Source organism: Acanthisitta chloris, unplaced genomic scaffold (genome assembly GCF_000695815.1).
Source record: "Acanthisitta chloris isolate BGI_N310 unplaced genomic scaffold, ASM69581v1 scaffold18734, whole genome shotgun sequence".
Classification (NCBI taxonomy): Eukaryota; Metazoa; Chordata; class Aves; order Passeriformes; family Acanthisittidae; genus Acanthisitta; species Acanthisitta chloris.
Genome location: NW_008667881.1, coordinates 44,132 through 62,128, shown reverse-complemented (window position 1 = coordinate 62,128; position 17,997 = coordinate 44,132). Strand labels below are relative to the sequence as shown.

At 42.7% G+C, this 17,997-nt stretch overlaps 1 protein-coding gene across 1 annotated transcript in view; it reads right to left on the bottom strand.

The window, feature by feature from the left end:
- The window catches only part of LOC103800329 (chromosome unknown open reading frame, human C11orf49), a gene marked incomplete at its 5' end in the record, with an annotated part of 51,278 nt that overhangs the window by 2,876 nt on the left and 30,405 nt on the right, over window positions 1-17,997 (bottom strand). The window contains 4 exons of the mRNA XM_009072704.1: window positions 1,038-1,147; window positions 2,834-3,029; window positions 5,495-5,580; window positions 11,097-11,181. Of these exons, the coding sequence (XP_009070952.1) occupies window positions 1,038-1,147; window positions 2,834-3,029; window positions 5,495-5,580; window positions 11,097-11,181 (477 nt within the window). The remainder of the gene's footprint in view (window positions 1-1,037; window positions 1,148-2,833; window positions 3,030-5,494; window positions 5,581-11,096; window positions 11,182-17,997) is intronic.

Below are 17,997 nucleotides of genomic sequence, written 5' to 3'. Positions count from 1 at the left end.
GCAAGGTACAGCTTTTCATTGAGCTTTGTCTTTGTAATATAGGGCCTGGCAGATACTCGAGCCTAGAAGCAGAGGAAGAGGATACCTACTCAAAAACAGGGAGAGCCTACCCTTAATGGCCAGATGATTTGCTGAGTGGAGATGAGTGAAGATGAGTGTTTGGGGACACGCCCCACACCCCACTCCCCCTCCCCTGCCATTTAAACTTACCTCCTGGGTACAGCCTTGTCAAACACAGAAAGCCATTTCTGTTCCCCTTTGCAAGCGAAGGAGAGCACAAGCAAAGCATATGGGGAAAATGTGGAAGTGTGAGTCTCAGTTTTGTATGGCTTACATACTGTCCTTTGCCAATGCAACACTGCTTCCTTGCTCTGAACCAGCACAACCTGGAAACAAGCAGTGAGATGCTGCTTGGTAATCCCTGTGTTTCCCACAGCAGTCTGGTATAGATTTTTGTACAGTTTGTGTTGTATGATACTGCCAGGTTTTCAGCAGGCCACAGGTTGCTACTGGCAAGATCACACCGCCTAGAGGGAAGATGGGGAAGAGCTGGGAAAGACTGGGCTTGGAACCTTTGAGCCAAGGAAGCAGCAGAGGTTTTCCTCTTTTTTCTTGTGGATAGGAGCAGACATTTAAAATCCGCAGGAGCACAGGGCTAAAACACAGGATGGGACTTCAATTCAGTACTGTTGATGGCAGCCTGACACCTTACTTGTCTCCTGACCACCTCTGCCCAACCTTTATAGCTACACATGTTAAAACAACAGTTCTGTCAAAATGATCAGCTATTCAAGAGGCAAAATACTGCTGTCTTAGGGCAGCATTTCATGTCTAATTTTATCCTTGAAGAAGCTCCAAAGCTTAAAGCAGACAGTAAGGCACAGTGTTATGTTTGTAAAGTTAATCCATCAAGATGGAAAAACATTCCCTCACTGTCTTCCAGACAGTGTAAAATGTGGGGCATAATTACAGAGGAAATTCCACAGAAGTGCTGAATGACTGAAAATCTAGAGCCGTATCACTCACAGGAGTCTTACCCAGTGCTCGATTGATCTCCTGATCCTTTGCAAGTGCCATAAGGAATCCATAGAAGGTCATTCTCTGTGCACTACTCAACATTTCTTTCACAAGAGCAGAAGGTGGACAGCTAGGAAAAGAGAGACAAAGAGGTCATAATGTCTTTTACATTTTCTTTTTTTTTCCCTAAGACCCAGCTCAAATGGGAGAAAGAAACCCTTTTGCCTGTTCTAACACTGTCAAGTTGCCCTGACTCAGTTTAAAACAAATAGCCACCAGCTTGCTTATTGAGCATTGCATCTACTCCCCATTTGCTAAGCAAGATCTTTGAACTGGGGTATATCCCTAGGAGCAGTCTTACCTGTCTCCATTCCAAGGACAGGGAGAAAATTTTAGATTCACTCAGAGGCATACACATCCCAACTCTTAGCATGTTCTTTCAAAAATCAACTGGGAAATACTTTCTCTTAGAAGTCAATGAACTTTTGTAGAGTCATAGAAGTGTTAAGACTGGAAAAGACCTCTAAGATCACAGAGTCCAATAGTAGCAGCACTGTGTTCACCACTGAACCATGTCCCTAACTGCAACATCTACACATTTTTTGAACACTTTCAGGGATGCTGTTATCACCTTTTAATCAGTGATAGTCATCCAAGGGGCAGGAAAAACTCTCTGATGATAGCCTAAAGATGTCAGAAAACAATATTTAGATGAGGATTAAACTGATATGCCCCCTTCTATACCCACCTTAACCCCTGTCCCTGACTTCTAAGCAGTATCTTCATAGTGATTCTTGCTCTTGCCCAATAGTCCTTAAAGGATTTCATGCAAAATCAAACTGCATAAAGAGGAAGTGCTGAGTGGTCAGTGGTGTAGTGGCACCCTGGGAGATGTGGGTGTGGGCTGGTGATCTCTCAGGAAAAGGTGTTTACCAAAGTCTGGTTGAATATTGAGCTACTGGATGAAAAGCTGAGAATGGTTCCCCTCACAGTGCTGTGCAAAGCCTGACCTGCCAGATGGGCTCACAGTACCCTTTCCATCTGAAGCTCTCAGGACATACAGGAAATGTAGAACATTTGCTGTTTAAAAGAACAAAGCGACCTGTCAATTCTGTGCTTAGATATCTATAGCACTGGACAGCAGTTCAGCAGTAATTTTGTGGATCACAAATTTGGATTTAGTCACCTAAAGCAGAAATCATGTGGAAAATGTGTCCCAAGTAATCTTGTGGATCTAGGCTATGACCTTTTAGGAGGTCTGTGCTTGCTACCTGCAAGAAACTGTGAAGAAAGTGTCTGCCAAAGCTATACGACAAGGTCCAGTATTGCTCCATTCACTGCTGAACTAAGGCTAGTCCTGTGCCTGGGATCTGTAGCTGGAGACCAGCTCCATCACAGGCTTGGGTACACACAGTATGAACTTGCCTAGGTACTAAGGCTTCGTATTCCATCCATCCCCAATGGGCCTTTTCTAGGCTTCAACTCCCAGGAACACAACTGCACTTGTTTATCTCCTCTAGCTAATTCATGATAGTAGAAGGAGCTCTCCTTGATGCAAGTGTCAATGCAGAAGTGCAAAGGCAAGCAGAGACCCAAATCAATCCATTACTTCCAAATCAGCTCAAATCCCATGTTTCAGTGTTTCTCTCATCTGGTTAAAGCTGTTCAGCTATGATGTTTCCCTTTGTACTTCTCCAATGAGAACCATTTGGGAGTTACAGCTTGTTCAAAGTCCTGTATTTCTTCACAACTCCAACCTTACAAAGGATCTCCAGAGACAGAGACTTCAAATTTGTGTTTTAGACTCCATTTGTACCTGTATTTTGATCTGTCACACAAGGACTCCAGGCACTGGTAAAAGAGCGATGCCTCTACTCCTTCAAGTGGGTTGCAGTCATTTGGGGGTTGGCGCTGCCGATGTTGCCCAGAGGATGATGTTGGCACAATCACAGTATTAGGATTCTTACCAGCCAGCAGATCTTGATAAATTGCAGCCACACTTTCCAGGAACTCTGAAAGAACAGAAAATGACTTAAAACTCAGGGCTATAACCAGCAAAGCACCTTCCTGACCTACCAGACTTTGGATTAAACTGCCATTCTGTGTTGTACATAGCACCAACAGGAAATAAGCACAACACTACAGCACCCTGCATATTCAGATCAGATATTATACAGGCCCAAACTGCCATTACCATAGAAGTTGCTGGCTTCTTCCTGTCAGGATGGTTATGAGAGGCCACTCACTGTCAAACAAGATTCTTCTCAAGGGAAAAAAGGCTAGCTAGCACACAGATAAAACAGTGGAGTGTGCACGCTAATGTCAAACACAAAACTAGTTTGCAAAGTCTAAGATGTTTCCTTCTTCATCTCTTACCACTGACTAAGAACTCATCCAAGCTGGGAGCAAACTATATTGAACTGCATCAGGAGGAAAGGGAGCAAGTTAGTTAGGGCTCCGGGCTGCATCCCAGCTTGCTCTGTGCTGCTCCAATGTAAATATAACACAGGATCTAGAGGAAGGGCCAGGGCAGGTCAGGGCTAGACTTGGCAGAAAGCCTCTCCCAAGGCTCCTCATACTACCCACTGTTTACTGCAGAAGTCTAATTTTAAACAAGTTTGTTTATGGATGTGGTCAGCAGTTTACAAATCTAGATTCCATTTGGAGTGGTTTGCATGTGTGTGGGTTGGTGGGAGAGTGTATGACAGGCTGCGTGAGCGTGCTGTGCCTGGGTGAACAGGACAGGGATGGGAGCTTTGAGTGTGTGTACACAAGAATGAGCTCATTAGGACTCCAGTGGCATTTAAGCCCTGAGTGAATGGAAGTGTAATGCTGTGTGTGAGGTGGGTGGAGAGGAAAGTCAAGATGTCAGCAGGCCCTGAGGCTGTGCTGAGGTTCTGCAGCTCAGTGAAAGTACTTGTTATATCAGAGGAAAACTTTGCAAACACATTTTCTGTTGCTCACTAAAGGCATTAAAGGTCTGGTTCTGCCCAACCCAAAATCACCATTTTGAACTATTTTTCTATAGTGGATTGTCATGGATAAAGTTGTGATATGCATGGGGGAGTTACAGGGGAAGTATATACAGAGAAGTACTGAGAAAAAGATCTTTTTGTTTTAGGGATAGCAGTTGACTCTTAACTGCTAGAAAGATGAGAACTGGCAGGCTGGATCAGATCAACAGGCCATCCAAGTCTCTGACCACAGGCTATGCTCAGCACAGCTTCTTGCGAGCGTCTCCCAGTAAGCAGACCTGGCCCCCATTTGCCTGGTCGAGGCCAATTGTGAGCTGTGTCCATGAGAGGGAGCTAGTTCAGTGCGAGCCGACAGAAATCCATGAGCTGTGCTGGGGGATGAGAAAGAGGCATACCAGCAGATCCCAGTGCTTGGGAGCATATCTAACTTTGATAGAGGAAATGCTTTCCTCTTTTTGTCCACTTAAGAAGTTGCCTGAATGAGACTCCCTTTCCTCAACCACATTTTAGGGGAGCTAGCATGAACAGGCTAATGTATTTTTAAGAATTCTTCCTGTACAGGACAAGCACCTGAATGCTCATCCAAGCTTGTCCACCTTGTCTCCTGAACTTTGGTTTAAAAATATCTGGGACATTTACAGATGTATACATGTGGGTGAGCATATGTAAATATACATGCACAGACCAATATTATTTGATCTGTACTTTTCCTGTTAAGAACTTTATAAGTACCCCATGTAGTTAAAACTCAAAGTGGGGGGAGAGGAGGGTCATATGATAAATGACAAACAATATGAAGAATGTTCATGGGGATTATCTGTTCATTTTCCTTTCCAACTAGGGGCTCTCAAATCAAACAAGCGAGGTGGTTCTTCACAGGACAGGTGTCAAACTTGTGCAACTCTTTACCAAAAGTTGTTGTGAAGGTTACAATTTTATGTGATTTGAAGGGGAGGCTGGAGAAGTTCTTGGGAGTAGAGTCCACTGAGTGTTCCTAAATCCATGGAAACTATATCCAGTTCAGAAACTCTTTGAGCTGAAACCAGCTCATAGTTGGGCAAGTACTAAGGGGAAGAATTGTATTGATTCATTCAATTCCTTTTCCTTTCAAGGTACCAGCTGGTGGATTTTTCCTATCCTGTCTCTGGCAGCGACCAATAATTTCCTTAAAGAAAGGAAAAATATGTTCCTAGTAAAAGTTAATTTTTAGGTATTAACATAGTTTAGATAAAGTTGGAAATTTATGTCTCAAGGCTAAGACAAATAGATGCATAAGACAAAACAGTTGCAGCTATCTTGTTATTCACAAAAAATTGGAACCTCCTCATGAAGCCTTCTAACCTCTTGGCATCAGTGATGCCTTTTTCCAGTGGATTATATTATCTACATATTTTGTGTGCAAAACCATATCCTTTCAAATTTCAAGTAAGTGTAAGGATTGGGAAGCTATAAAGTTGTAATGCTATATTAGTGGGTGAAATCAGCAGCTTCCCAGCATTTACCTGAGTAGTAGAACTGGATCTGGAAAGCAAAGAGGAAATCAGAAAAAGACATCAGGCAATCCAGCGCATCATCCATCAGCACAATCCTATGATAAGATGAGAGAAACAGTTTAGCATCTACAAAAGAACTAGTCTGTAACCCAGATCCAGAGAGAGTGCAGCTAAGGAACCATGTGCAATTGACGATTGCAAGTGGCCCAGTATAAGAAGTTGGGAGAGAGGAATGGGAACACCCACTGCTGCATGGATGTGGACACCCTAATATCAAATGAAGGTAGTTTAACAACCTGAAGCGAGGAGAAGATCCTGAATGTCAGTACTATCACACACTTCAGCTGCAGTGTGAACAGAGCAGTGTGACATGGGTGTCAAGCATTCAGAGCCTGGTGGCATAATGGAACAAACACTGGCATAAAAAAACTGCAAGGCTGTTTCACATGGCTGTATAGAATCATAGAATATCCTGAGCTGGAAGGGACCCACAAAGATCATCGAAGTCCATCTCCTGGCTAACTGTGACTACAGACAGGACAGTTACACAAGTAGCAAACTGGTATAAGCAGAACAAGACTTAGCTATTCCTCTGTATACCAGACTTCATCAAACTGGGATATTTTTCAGACTCATAAAATAACAACAATTGCTAATTCACAATCAAACAAACAAACAAACTCTACTTGACTACAGAGGAAATACCATTGCCCCAATAATCAGCTTTCTAATTGCATATTGTGAACATCCTATCCTCCCTTCCTGATAAATCAATTGGTCTCTTTCATATCAAGTCTATCATTTGACTACCAGGTCAAATTTCATGGCAACTGAAGACTCCTTGGGCCAGGGACAATGTCTTCTTTCTCCCTGCTAAGTGCCAGGTGCATGTAGGGAGCTACATGCATCCCTATTTTGAAGCATACTTATTGAGTATGGAAAATATCAGCCACAGGCCATAAAGATGAAATATAAGTGATAGCAAAGTTCAGCTCCTGCTTTCAGAAAACCCCCCGTGGATTTCAGAAGTTGGGGCAAAAACATTAATAAAAATGGAAACAAACCCAATGCTCCGGTCACTGCCACTACATCAGGAGTAAAAGGTCAGTCTCTGAAGGGGGAAAATCCAACTCATCTGACCAATGACAGCTTAGACTGTACAATACAAGAATATACTTCACTTTGATTGGAAAACCCCCCAAGTATTCAGACAATGCTAAAGAAAGGCAATTAGGACTTCTTTTCAACTGCGTGTAGATCTACTGACCCTGTGCAGTCAGTATCTGGTATATTGTGTCATATGAGAAGGATTGTCAGTTCACTACAGCCCACTACATGGGTCATCTAGGAGGACCCTTTTGAACACAGGCCCAAACACAACCTATGGACCAACTCCTGCAGCATCAGTTGTCTAACACATTGCTGGGGAAACACTGTTCTGTCTCATGTAAAAGACTCCAGGGCACTGTGTGGGAGGCTGACCTAGAAGAAAATAAGATCTTGCAAGACTTTCCTGCCACTCAGACCAGTTCTGCTCACTGTGGCAAAATAAACATGTAGAGCAGCTTGAATTAATTATCTCAAAGAAGAAAGACTGGGCTAAGAGGGTCCCCAAGAGAAAAGCCAGTATTTAAAACAAAACCCTTTGAAGATGTCAAAGTGCTTCTGATTTATTTATTACATTCCAGAAGCCTCCTCTCCTCCTGTCTAAAGAAGCAGCAGCTTCAGTTCTTAATTCTCACTAATAAGCATGTTACTGAGATTGTCAGTGGCCACATCAAGGAAACGACTTTGAAGCTGGCAGGCAGAGCATCTTCATCTCTCAGGCAATACTGCTCAGCCACTGGCATTTCCAACCACTGTTTAAGCACTGGAAATGTGATTGGCCACATCACTGATGAGCTGCACTCCCTCCTTTGAAATGATGGTCTGTGTCCCAGATACCCTCAAAGCACCAAAGCTTTTGCCAGTGCATTTCTCCGTCTTGAAGATGCAGAAGAACAAGAACAGAAATTGATTTTACATATTTTTTTATGCAGAGAGACAATATTACATCACCTTCAATCAACTCATTTCACTTGTTAAATTTAAAACTATGGTCAGTGGCTGTGCCCTGCAGCACCAAGTCCCAGTCTCTTACTTAGAGAACATGAGGAAGTAGGCAGAGGTATGAGAACCTGCTAGACATTTTTTTCTGTTAAAGACAGCAAGGAGCCTCTAAGGAAGACTGTACAACACATATGTGATGGAGGAGCATCTAAATAGAAGCAGGTGCACTCTGGTGCTGGGTTACTGTTCTCCACTTGGCCCAGGAGTTTGCACATCGGAAATGCTGAAGAGTCTTTAAATCCGGTACAATCATTTATGAGGAGATTGACTGCAGCTGGCTCTTTCGCCAGACAGCCAGCTGACTGAACACTCAGGGAAGTTTGGAGAGCATCATATGTGGCATATCTGCACCTCCTCCCTGAAATATCAGGCAAGGAGGAAATCCTAGCTATGGACTGTAGCCTAGACAGCAGGGCCAAAATTGAGGAAAAAGTCTTGAAGTCTGAACTGCAACTCAATGAGTTCATCAGGTATCTCATATTTCAAGGGATTTTTTATTCATTCTTTCTTTTCCAAATCAGACCTTAAGCCCCCAGGGCACAGATATATTTACAAAGTTAGTAGTCAGCACTCAGTGAAGAATAAAAATCAAGAAGGAACTTTGGAAAGGACTGGAGAAAATTGCCCACACTTGAGGCACTCTGGTAAAGGGTGTAGGGGTCACTTGAGGCACTCTGGTAAAGGGTGTAGTGGTCTTTTAGGGTTCAAGTGGGTTTGGCTGGCAGGAAAGCCTTGCGAATGTGCCAGTGGCAAAAATTTATGGTCTACCGATTGTGGTTAAAATCTCAGAAATCTGGACTAGACAGGATGTCCCCAGGACAAACTTTATACCAGGCAAGTTGAAAGGACTTTTACCATTTTCTGCTACCATTAAAGGCTAACTGACACAATCTGTCTTAAGGCCAGGCTGGCTCGAATGAGTCTTCAGGGACTTGGTTTATTTACTGATACATGGAGGCAAAATAAGCAAAACATATAAAAAGGCAAGGCCTGCACTCTCAGGCAATCCTTTAACAATAGCAGTACTGAATTGCAAGCCCCAGTCCATTAGCACTGATCAGTGCAACATGAGCTCCCACACCACATAAACCAGCATAGGAGCTGTGAACTACTCAGCTCTCTCTACGCAAATGTGGGCAGTGAATTCCTTGTTTCTGTTACAAGAGAGAAGTCAGTGCTCAGGTACAGATCTTGAAATCATGGCATCAAACCAGAAAAATCCCTTCATTTTCCATCCTTCTGCAATTTCAAGATTCAGAAAGCCAAAAGGTACCTCTGAAGATCAAAGGCATCTCTGTAGATTAAAATCTTTAATCTGCTAATGGCTATAACCCTTTGAAGAAAAAAACCACACAAGAAATCTCACAGACCCAGATACCCTACTTCTTTTTTTGGCTATGTGTATTATGCATTTGTGTAGTACCAGGAACAGCAAAATGGAGCTCTCTGGTGTCATGTGAGTAAAACCTGTATTGTTGTAGCCTCTGTTCTTATGTTCTGACATTTCCTGATCTTAGTCCCTGTGTTTGTTATCAGTGCATAGCAACAGCTCCTGGAAAAGTGGACTGCACCATGCTATGAGATCATCTCAGTCATGCAGCACTGCGACTACACTGCCCTCTTCCCAAGAGCACCAATAGCTAAACAGGTCCTGGCTGTATCAGTGAATGCTGTGCCTACACCCACTGATACTTTATTTCATTTCTTTCCCAACAAAATTATCAACAAAAGCATTGCGGGTGTGCAGACAGAAGAAGGAACAGTGTCACTAGGTTTGCACGTGACATTCATGTTTTGCAAGGACTCAGTCAACTGATGCTGTAAGACAGTCTGCAGAGCTCACCTTTCTAACTGACCAAGGAGGACAATGGGAAGTGTAGTCCAGAAAAAGAACAAGAGAATGTGCAACAGTTGGATGCAAAGAGAAAGATGGTTTAGAAATATGACAAGTTTTATTAAAACTGTTCAACTAGATTTGCTTATAACAGAATAATAGCAATGTGTAAGTAAATCTCTAGCCAGCCAAAAGTAGGAGTGAGATCATCCCCACCTGAGCCTGGGTGCCTCTGACAGAGATCTCATTTCTCTCCAACACCTGCTCCCAAAGCCGGTTTGTCTGTCTCTATGGCACACGCACAACAGTGCAGCAGGCCCCTGAACGGGGCCTCTAGCTTACAACAGCCTTGTGGATTAAATTCCTTGACACAAACATCAGAACATGCATAGATATGCTGAAGTCTCCTTCACCACATGCACCATCACAAATTCTTGCTCAGCTCAGCTGGAGCCCTATGAAATACACACCACCACATGGGACTGGTGTTTGTGCACCTCCATGAAGGAAGCAGCAGATATATCCCTGCTACAGGGTTAGCATTCTTTCTTAGTCTGGCATTGGAGGCCAAGGAACTGAACTCTGTGGAGCCCCAAAGGCCCACTGACAGGCCGGGGGGAAAAATGATGCTCAACTTTTAGTTTCAATTGAACCACCACAGCTTAAACTGCAGTTCAATTTGGATAGCAGCACACAGGAGCCAGAGAAGAATTCAGAGAATCAGACAGTGGAAGCACTAGCAAATGAGTAACACTTGTGTTTTTCACTTTCCTTTCTTATTATAACCTTCATGGGACTGATGCTAAGGAAAGATTCAAGAATGAAAAATAGAAAAATAGGACCTTTTCATTATTTAGGCCACGAACAACATAGGCAGCAGCTAATATCCCAATCATGTGCCCGGACTCTGTTTTCAGATGTCATATTTAGGATCATGAAAACAGTTACATTTCCATGCCCCCTCTGCTGAGATGGCTAGGAATGAGAGCATTTGTTCAGTAACCCTGCTGTGATTATATGTATGTATGTGTGTGTGTGCACATGCACACAACTGCTGAGATCTGAACTGACCCCCCCACCCCAACACATGCATGTTTCACTATCAGAGAGTTAATAATCAACTGCCTGGGCTGGACTGGAACCAGCAAGCGCTACAGTAAAACATTCCATATCACATTATCAGTGCCCTCAGCCATCTATCTGCTTTTTGTCTTGTCTAGATTAAAATAAAATTTCAAACAGATTAGCTACCATATTCTTACCAAACGTACTTTAAAACACTGCAATCCTTCAGAGGTTAGTACCATTTAAATGTGACCAGCCATAGGGAGCTGGGAGAAGGGAGAACACATTTTAAGCATGGTAAACAGTATTTGAAATAGAGTTTAAAATCACGTCAGTTAAAAGCACATTGGCTAACATTCTTTTATCAGCAACTCCTCTCAACATAGAGCCAACAGCAGCATATTTCAGTCTCTGTATATCTTAGACATATACTCTTTCACACTGCTAGGAAAACACCTTGTTCTTAATCTTAAAACACAGCAGCTCTTTTTCTCAAAGTCTTAAACGCTGAAGGTCCCTGTTCATACCTTTACCCTCAGATCTAGTTCCTAAGTCCACGCATGTAGGGTTAATCTTGCCTTAAAGGAGAGGAGGAGGACCCACCTTGCTGCTTTCTGAGTGAGTTCCATTGGGAAGTCAGGGCAGAGCAGCTGCAGCAGGCAGTGGTATTCCTGTGCTGTCAGCAAATCTGCAGGAAAAGAGAGGTGAGAACATTGTAATTCTTTTACAGGCTGTTCCCTCCCCTTGCTTCCTCTCTAGGAAAACCCCCCCATATTCCCTTTACTCTCAATTCAAGTAGTCTGGGTCCTAATGGCAATATAACTGCTCCCTAGACCCTCAGAGCTGGGCTCTTCAGATGGAGTTTCCAGCAAAGACAATCTTAAAGAGGCCTGGTGAAGGGGGAATCCTATTGAAGAGGCTCCTGCAGAGAAACTGGTAACAGGTAATGATTCAGTGCGAAAAAGGGGTAACCAAAACAGGGCAGTTTCAAGTGAGAACACAGTTTGGTTGACTTGAATATAACCATGTGGAAAAAGGAATAATTTCAAAGTTGCTTAAATTTGTTGAAATTCACTGGCATGGTGACGTTCCCCACAATACGCCTGAAAATCATCCACAAAACATCTGGCAGCACTAACAAAGGCAAACAAGGTTTTTGGGTTGTGTATGGGAGGCTACAGAGTATAAACCACAGATGTTATTACTTTGGCATTCAGTAAGGCAGCTGGATGGCCTCTTTTGGAATAACATGTACAAATCTGGTCACCGTATTATAGGAAGCATGGAACAAAGATCCAAAAACCACAAGAAAACCAATCAAATTATTCATGTTTTAGAGAGCAGCTTTGTGAAAGACTGGTCAAGAAAGGCACCGTGGTTCAGCAAAAGGAGTCTAAAAGAGGTGACTCTTAAGGAAGCTTATAGGATCCCAAGGGAATGGAAACATACTGATGTCAAAAAGTCCTACATGATTGTATGTTCACAGTCCAACAGGCTGCGGACTGGAGTTAAGGAGAAGACTAGCTAAACAGCAGCAATTTTGCAGTACTTCTATATACAGAAGAATGTGAAGTATGGAAGAAAGAGCCAGGGGTGGAAGTACAGCCAAGCAGTTGTCAGGGAGGGGATCAAAAGGGCACAGGCATTAGGACTGAGGTACAGAGCGTGAGTTCTTTTGCCACAAACACATCTCAGTCTTCATTAGGCTCTCATCCAAATAATCAACCTTGTTCCTGATGACAGCCACAACTTAGATTCATAGAATCATTAAGGTTGGAAAATACCTCTAAGATTATCAGGTCCATCCATTAACTCAACAGTGCCAAGTGCACCATTAAAGCATGTCCCTGAGCACCACATCTATATGTTTTTTGAACACTTCCAGGGATGATGATTCTACTTCCCTGGGCAGCCTGTTCTAATGCTTGACCACCCTTTCAGTGAAGAAATTCTTCCTAATATCCAATCTAAATCTCCCCTGGTGCAACTTGAGGCCATTTCCTTTCATCCTGTCAATTGTTACTTGGAAGGAGAGACTGACCCCTTCTCACTACAACCTCCTTTCAGGTTGTTGTAGAGAGTGATAAGGTCTCCCTTCAGCCTCCTTTTCTGCAGGCTAAACAACACCAGCTCCCTCAGCCACTTCTCCTGAGACTTGTCCTCCAGACCCTTCACCAGCCTCACTGCCCTCTGGACACACTCCAGCACCTCAGTGTTCTTCTTGCAGTGAGAGACCCAAAACTGAATACTGTATTCGAGGTGCAGCTTCAACAGTGCTGAGTGCAGAGGGATGATCACTGCCATGGTCCTGGTGGCCACACAATTTCTGGCCTACAGGCCAGGACACCATTGGCCTTCTTGGCCATGTGGGCACACTGCTGGCTCATATTCAGCTGCTGTCAACCAGCACCCCTATGTCCTACTCCGCTGAGCAGCTTTCCAGACACTGCCCCCATCCTGTAGTGCTGCATGGGATTGTTGTGACTTAGCACTTTGCCCATCCAGCCTGTCCAGATCCCCCTGTAGAGCCTTCCTACCTTCCAGCAGATCAACACTTCTGCCCAACTTGGTGTCACAGGCAAACTGACTGAGGGGACCCTCAATTAATAAAGATATTAAACAGGACTGGCCCCAATACTGAGCCCTGTTGGATAAGGGCTTATCCCTATCTTTACAACTCCTCAAAGCCTAGCAGATTGAAAAAAGCAAGAGTAAGGGAAAATGTTATCCCTTTGTCAGATATTTCAAGAAGCACGTACGCAGTATCAAAGGGACATTTCACTGTGACATCAAAACCAGTCAAATTCAGAGAATTCTGAATTTGCTGAATTCTGCAGAGAAGGACCTGGGTGTCCTGGTGGACAGCAAACTGCCCATGAGCTAGCAGCAAGCCCTTGTGGCCAAGAATGCCCATGGTATTTTGGGGTGCATTAGGAAGAGTATTGCCAGCAGTTCAAGGGAGGCGATCCTGCCCCTCTACTCAACCTTTTGAGGCCTCACCTGGAGCACTGTGTCCAGTTCTGGGCTACTCAGCACAAGAGAGACATGGAGCTCTGGGAGTGGGTCCAACAGAAGGTTATGAAGATGATTAAGAGCATCTCACTTACAAGGAAAGGCTGAAGGAGCTGGGCCTGTTCAGTTTCAAGAAAAGATGACTGAGAAAGGACCTCATCAATGTACAAAAATACATGAGGGGAGGGTGTCAAGAGGATGGAGCCAGGCTCTTCTCAGTGGTGCCAAGCAATAGGGTAAGACACACCAGGCAGAAACTGATGCACAGGAAGTTCCACCTGAATATGAGGAAGTACTTCTTTACTGTGTGAGTGACCAAGCTCTGGAAAAGACTGCCCAGAGAGGTTGTGGATTCTCTCTCACGTGTTCTGTTCAAGAACTGTCTGGACACAATCCTGTGCCATGTGCTTGAGCAGGGAGGTTGGACCAGATAAGCCACTGTGGTCCCACCTTCCCCATTCTGTGATTCTGTGATCTTTCACAGGCCTAGCACAGGAAGCAAGTTACAGGAAAACAGAGAAGTTGGGCATAAGAAAGCTCTTTTTGAAAGACACTTTCTCATAATCAAGCGGGCAGTATGGACCTCTTGCAACTATTCTTCAAGGATTTCTAAATCTAGATTTGAGTGATGCTGGGCATTAAACTTCTGATCTTTGGTACAAAGTCTACATGTTGGTCTGAAGGAGTCACACCATTTGGAAGCTTTATGCAATACTCAATTTCCATTTTTTGCTTGCCTAAGTTCATATTCCTATCTATGCATCCTTATATTTCTTTCTCTTCATTATTTTTTCCTTCATTTGTCAACAGATCTTTTTTCATACTGTATCTCATTCAATCTATTTAACAGATAACTACATTTATGTGAAGTTAAATCTGTTTACCTTACACTCTAGATCTCTCCCTACCTAACCCAGTCATCTGTGTTGCTCTGCTTTGATCCAACCCTTTGGATTTTCACAGTGTGGTGTCCAGCAGCGTACACAGCATCCTTCCTGCATTCAGAACAGACAGGCTCTAGGAGGATAATCTTCCCTCTTTAATCAACAAAGCCCCTTTTCATTAGTTCTGATTTTTAGCCTCCTCTTTTCTCCCCCTGAAGGTGAAGGAGTTTGAGGATTTTTTTTTTTTGAAGGATGAGGTTTCTAGAGAAAGTTGCACTTTGTTCTCAGTCCCTGTCTGGCTGATAGACAAAAGTAGCTTGAGAAGGTAACTGGGCTCTAAGCAAGCATTAATTTTGATGCATAAATAGAGATCTCTCACTTGCTGGAAATAACATACTTTTAAAACTTGCCATAATTTATGCTTTTTCTTCTCTCTCTTCATACCAAGTCACAGCATCATCCTTACTCCTCCACCATAAAACAACAATACAACTTAGAACAAAAGCAGAAGTCTACTCAACAAGACTTTGGGAAAGGGTGGCGGAGATCCTCTCTGACCAACACATTAGAGGATGAAATTTGTTATCAATAAAAGTGGAATTAATTACAGTTTCAATCTTTGAGCAAATTGTCTATTTATTCTCTAAAGAAAGAAGCCCTTTGCTTCTTATGCCTGGGGAAATGGCACCAAACTATACACTGAAGTACATAGGCAGGCAGACTCTTTTAGGCCATGACACAAGCCAGCCTGTAGACACCCAGGCACCTGACCCACAAATCATATCAATTTCTCAGACTATAGCTGGGTACCTATTACACAGGAAATGGGAGTACTGAAGGCCTTAGGAGGTGTCTACAGTTTGCTGGGATGACTGTTTTCCCATTCTCCCTACAGTAAGGTCAGTGAAGACCATGGAGAAAATTACATTTGCCCATGTACCACACTGTGTGCCAAGAGCTGCTTGGAATAAACAAGGGCAGTTTTGGTGCATGACCACATTGCTCCTTCCTGTCTCCAGGCCACAGCTGAGTAAATAGTGTTCAACATTGCAGGATGAAGAAAGAAAAAAGAAGGAAGGTACCAGTCAGAACGAGTGAAAACTGGAATCCGCAACTGCTACTTTGATTGCTACCACAAATTACTGCATCTCAAGTTCCAGTAACAAACGAAGCAAATCACGGAGTGTTTAAATCTGACCCCATGACACAGGACAGTGAGCTAGATGCACTCTACCCTTGCAGTGGAACAAAATCAGTCACACCATATGCTTAAGGATGGAGATTGCAGTCTCCACGTTAATCATGGTCATTTGCAGCTGAACTAACACTTCACTCTTCTGCAAAGCAGCTAATAACAAATTCCATAGTGAACAACAGCTTAGTAAGAAGGAGCCTGGGAGGCTTGACAGGAAGTACTTTGATGGTTCAGCATAATTTTTGCTGTACTGATCTTCAAACTCTTGCCCAGTCTGTACTGCTGCTGCTACCATGCCACTAGCAAAATCCTAACCCTTCCCTACATACCTCATTGTCCTGTAAGCAGTTCATTGTCTTTCAGTGCCTGAGGCAGACTTTTTCTCATGTTTCAGAGGTATAGTGGAGAAAGAAGTCTGTCCATGAGATACAGTCTTAGAAGGTACCACTGTCTGGATAAAAATGGCCCACCTTTGAGAAACATGAAGGCAGCTGCTTCATATTTCCCTGGCTTTTAAAGCACATGTTAAAGCTGTCTTTTACGTTTTGTTTCTGGTTTGTATGTGGCTGACAGATAGCACCTGACCTGAAGTGATGCAAACTCCAGGAATACTAAATTATGTGTTTATGCTGCTGTCAGTGTTGTGTGTGAAGTGTAGACACACCTGAGCTACCTTAAAATTTGTTATCTTTGATAGTGACAGCAGCCTAGCCACAGAAGCCTGGAGTTCAGTGATAGCTGTAAAATCTACCCAGGAAGCCAATAAATATTTAGGACTTAGCCTGAATTGCAGTCATTGCTGGCTTTCAGAACAAGAAGTAGCTATCTAAAATGTTGTCACAACACTGTGACAGCTATAAAAATGCCCAAAGCAGTAGGAGAATATTTACTGCAGCTGGTGTATGAAATCTGCCCCCAAAAGTCACATTAGTAGCTTCCCAGAAACACAAGGCTTGCCTTGTTGAATATACATTAAAGTTCCCTATTCCCATCAGTTTTTATGTACAACCAGCATCCAAGCAGGCTGGAGCCCTGGGCAATCTAGCTGTCCCCTTTGAATTATGGTAGGACACACAATTTCCACAGGTTGCTTTTCTACCAGAGTCATGAAGTCATTCAAGAGTCATAAAGTCATAGAGCTGTAAATCAGTCTCTTGGAAATATAACAGAGAACAGCCTGAAGCTTTTTTTAAGAGTTGGAAGAGTCTTTCCTGGCCTTTAGTTTTTTAATGTTTCTGGTATAACATCCTTAGGACTCCATATCCATGTAAGACTGTAACCTTGTGGAAAAGAACAAAACCGAGCAAAAGCCCCTAAAAATAAAAGTCCATGTGTTCTTATGCTGTCTGTAGGAGCTACAATTTTCCCAAAAAATTAATATAACCATGAGTATCGATAACACTGCAACTTCACAATTGACATCTGGCTAGTAGGCAAAGCTCTGCACGTGCCTTGTTCACAAGATACCTACAGCCTAATTTCCTCCATACATCTAGTACCAACAACAAACAGAAAGCCAAGAATTCTAGGAAAATTAATCCATGCATAGGGCCCAAGCTGATATACAGCTCTGTAAAAATCTCATTTCTTCCTCATAACACTTTCTACTCTAAAAATAAAAATAAGTCCTTTGTAATTAATAATTCATAAAATTTTGCATTGAGAGATTTTATGACGTGTCATGAAAAGGATCTATTTCTGCTACTTGAGAGAATGGTTGTTTCAATATGAATTTGAAACAAAATAAAAGCATTTGAGGACTGTTTGCTCTTACTAATTTGCTTTTTCCACTGACAAGGAGATAAACAGAAATCAGATCCAGAATGTGCATGTCTGATTTTAAAAAATTATTTTCCTTATTTTCTTGAACAAAAAGCAAGGTCACATAATTATCCCCATAATTTGAGATGGAAGCTCAAATAAAGCTAAACTACACAATAAGGAATAAGCACTCACACACTTTCCTTCTAAGTTGTATAAACATGTTCATGTAAGGTGTGTACAGCAGGATTCATTCTGCTCTTGAAGTGTACAAACAGCTTCTACAATCATTAAATCATAGTCCTAAGAACAGGAAAACCAGAAGAAAACTGAGAGAGACCTGCTTGGTACTTTTAAGCGATTAAAAAAAATGCTCTAGAAGCCAAAGATTGCTGCCAGGTGATATAAAAAACAACTTAATTTTTTAAAGGAAGGTTTCCTAGTAAATAGTTTAAGGAGAATAATGGTAAAATCTGTTTCATGGATCAGCATAAGAATTTGTGCTTTACATGAAGTCTTGGACATAAGTAGTTTTAAATACTGTGGCTTTGTATCCAAGTCTGGCTCAATCTCATTATATACTAACATATGTTATTTTCTTGGGTTTCATAACTGGATGCATAAACTCTGTCTTCTTGAAATTCAGCATTCA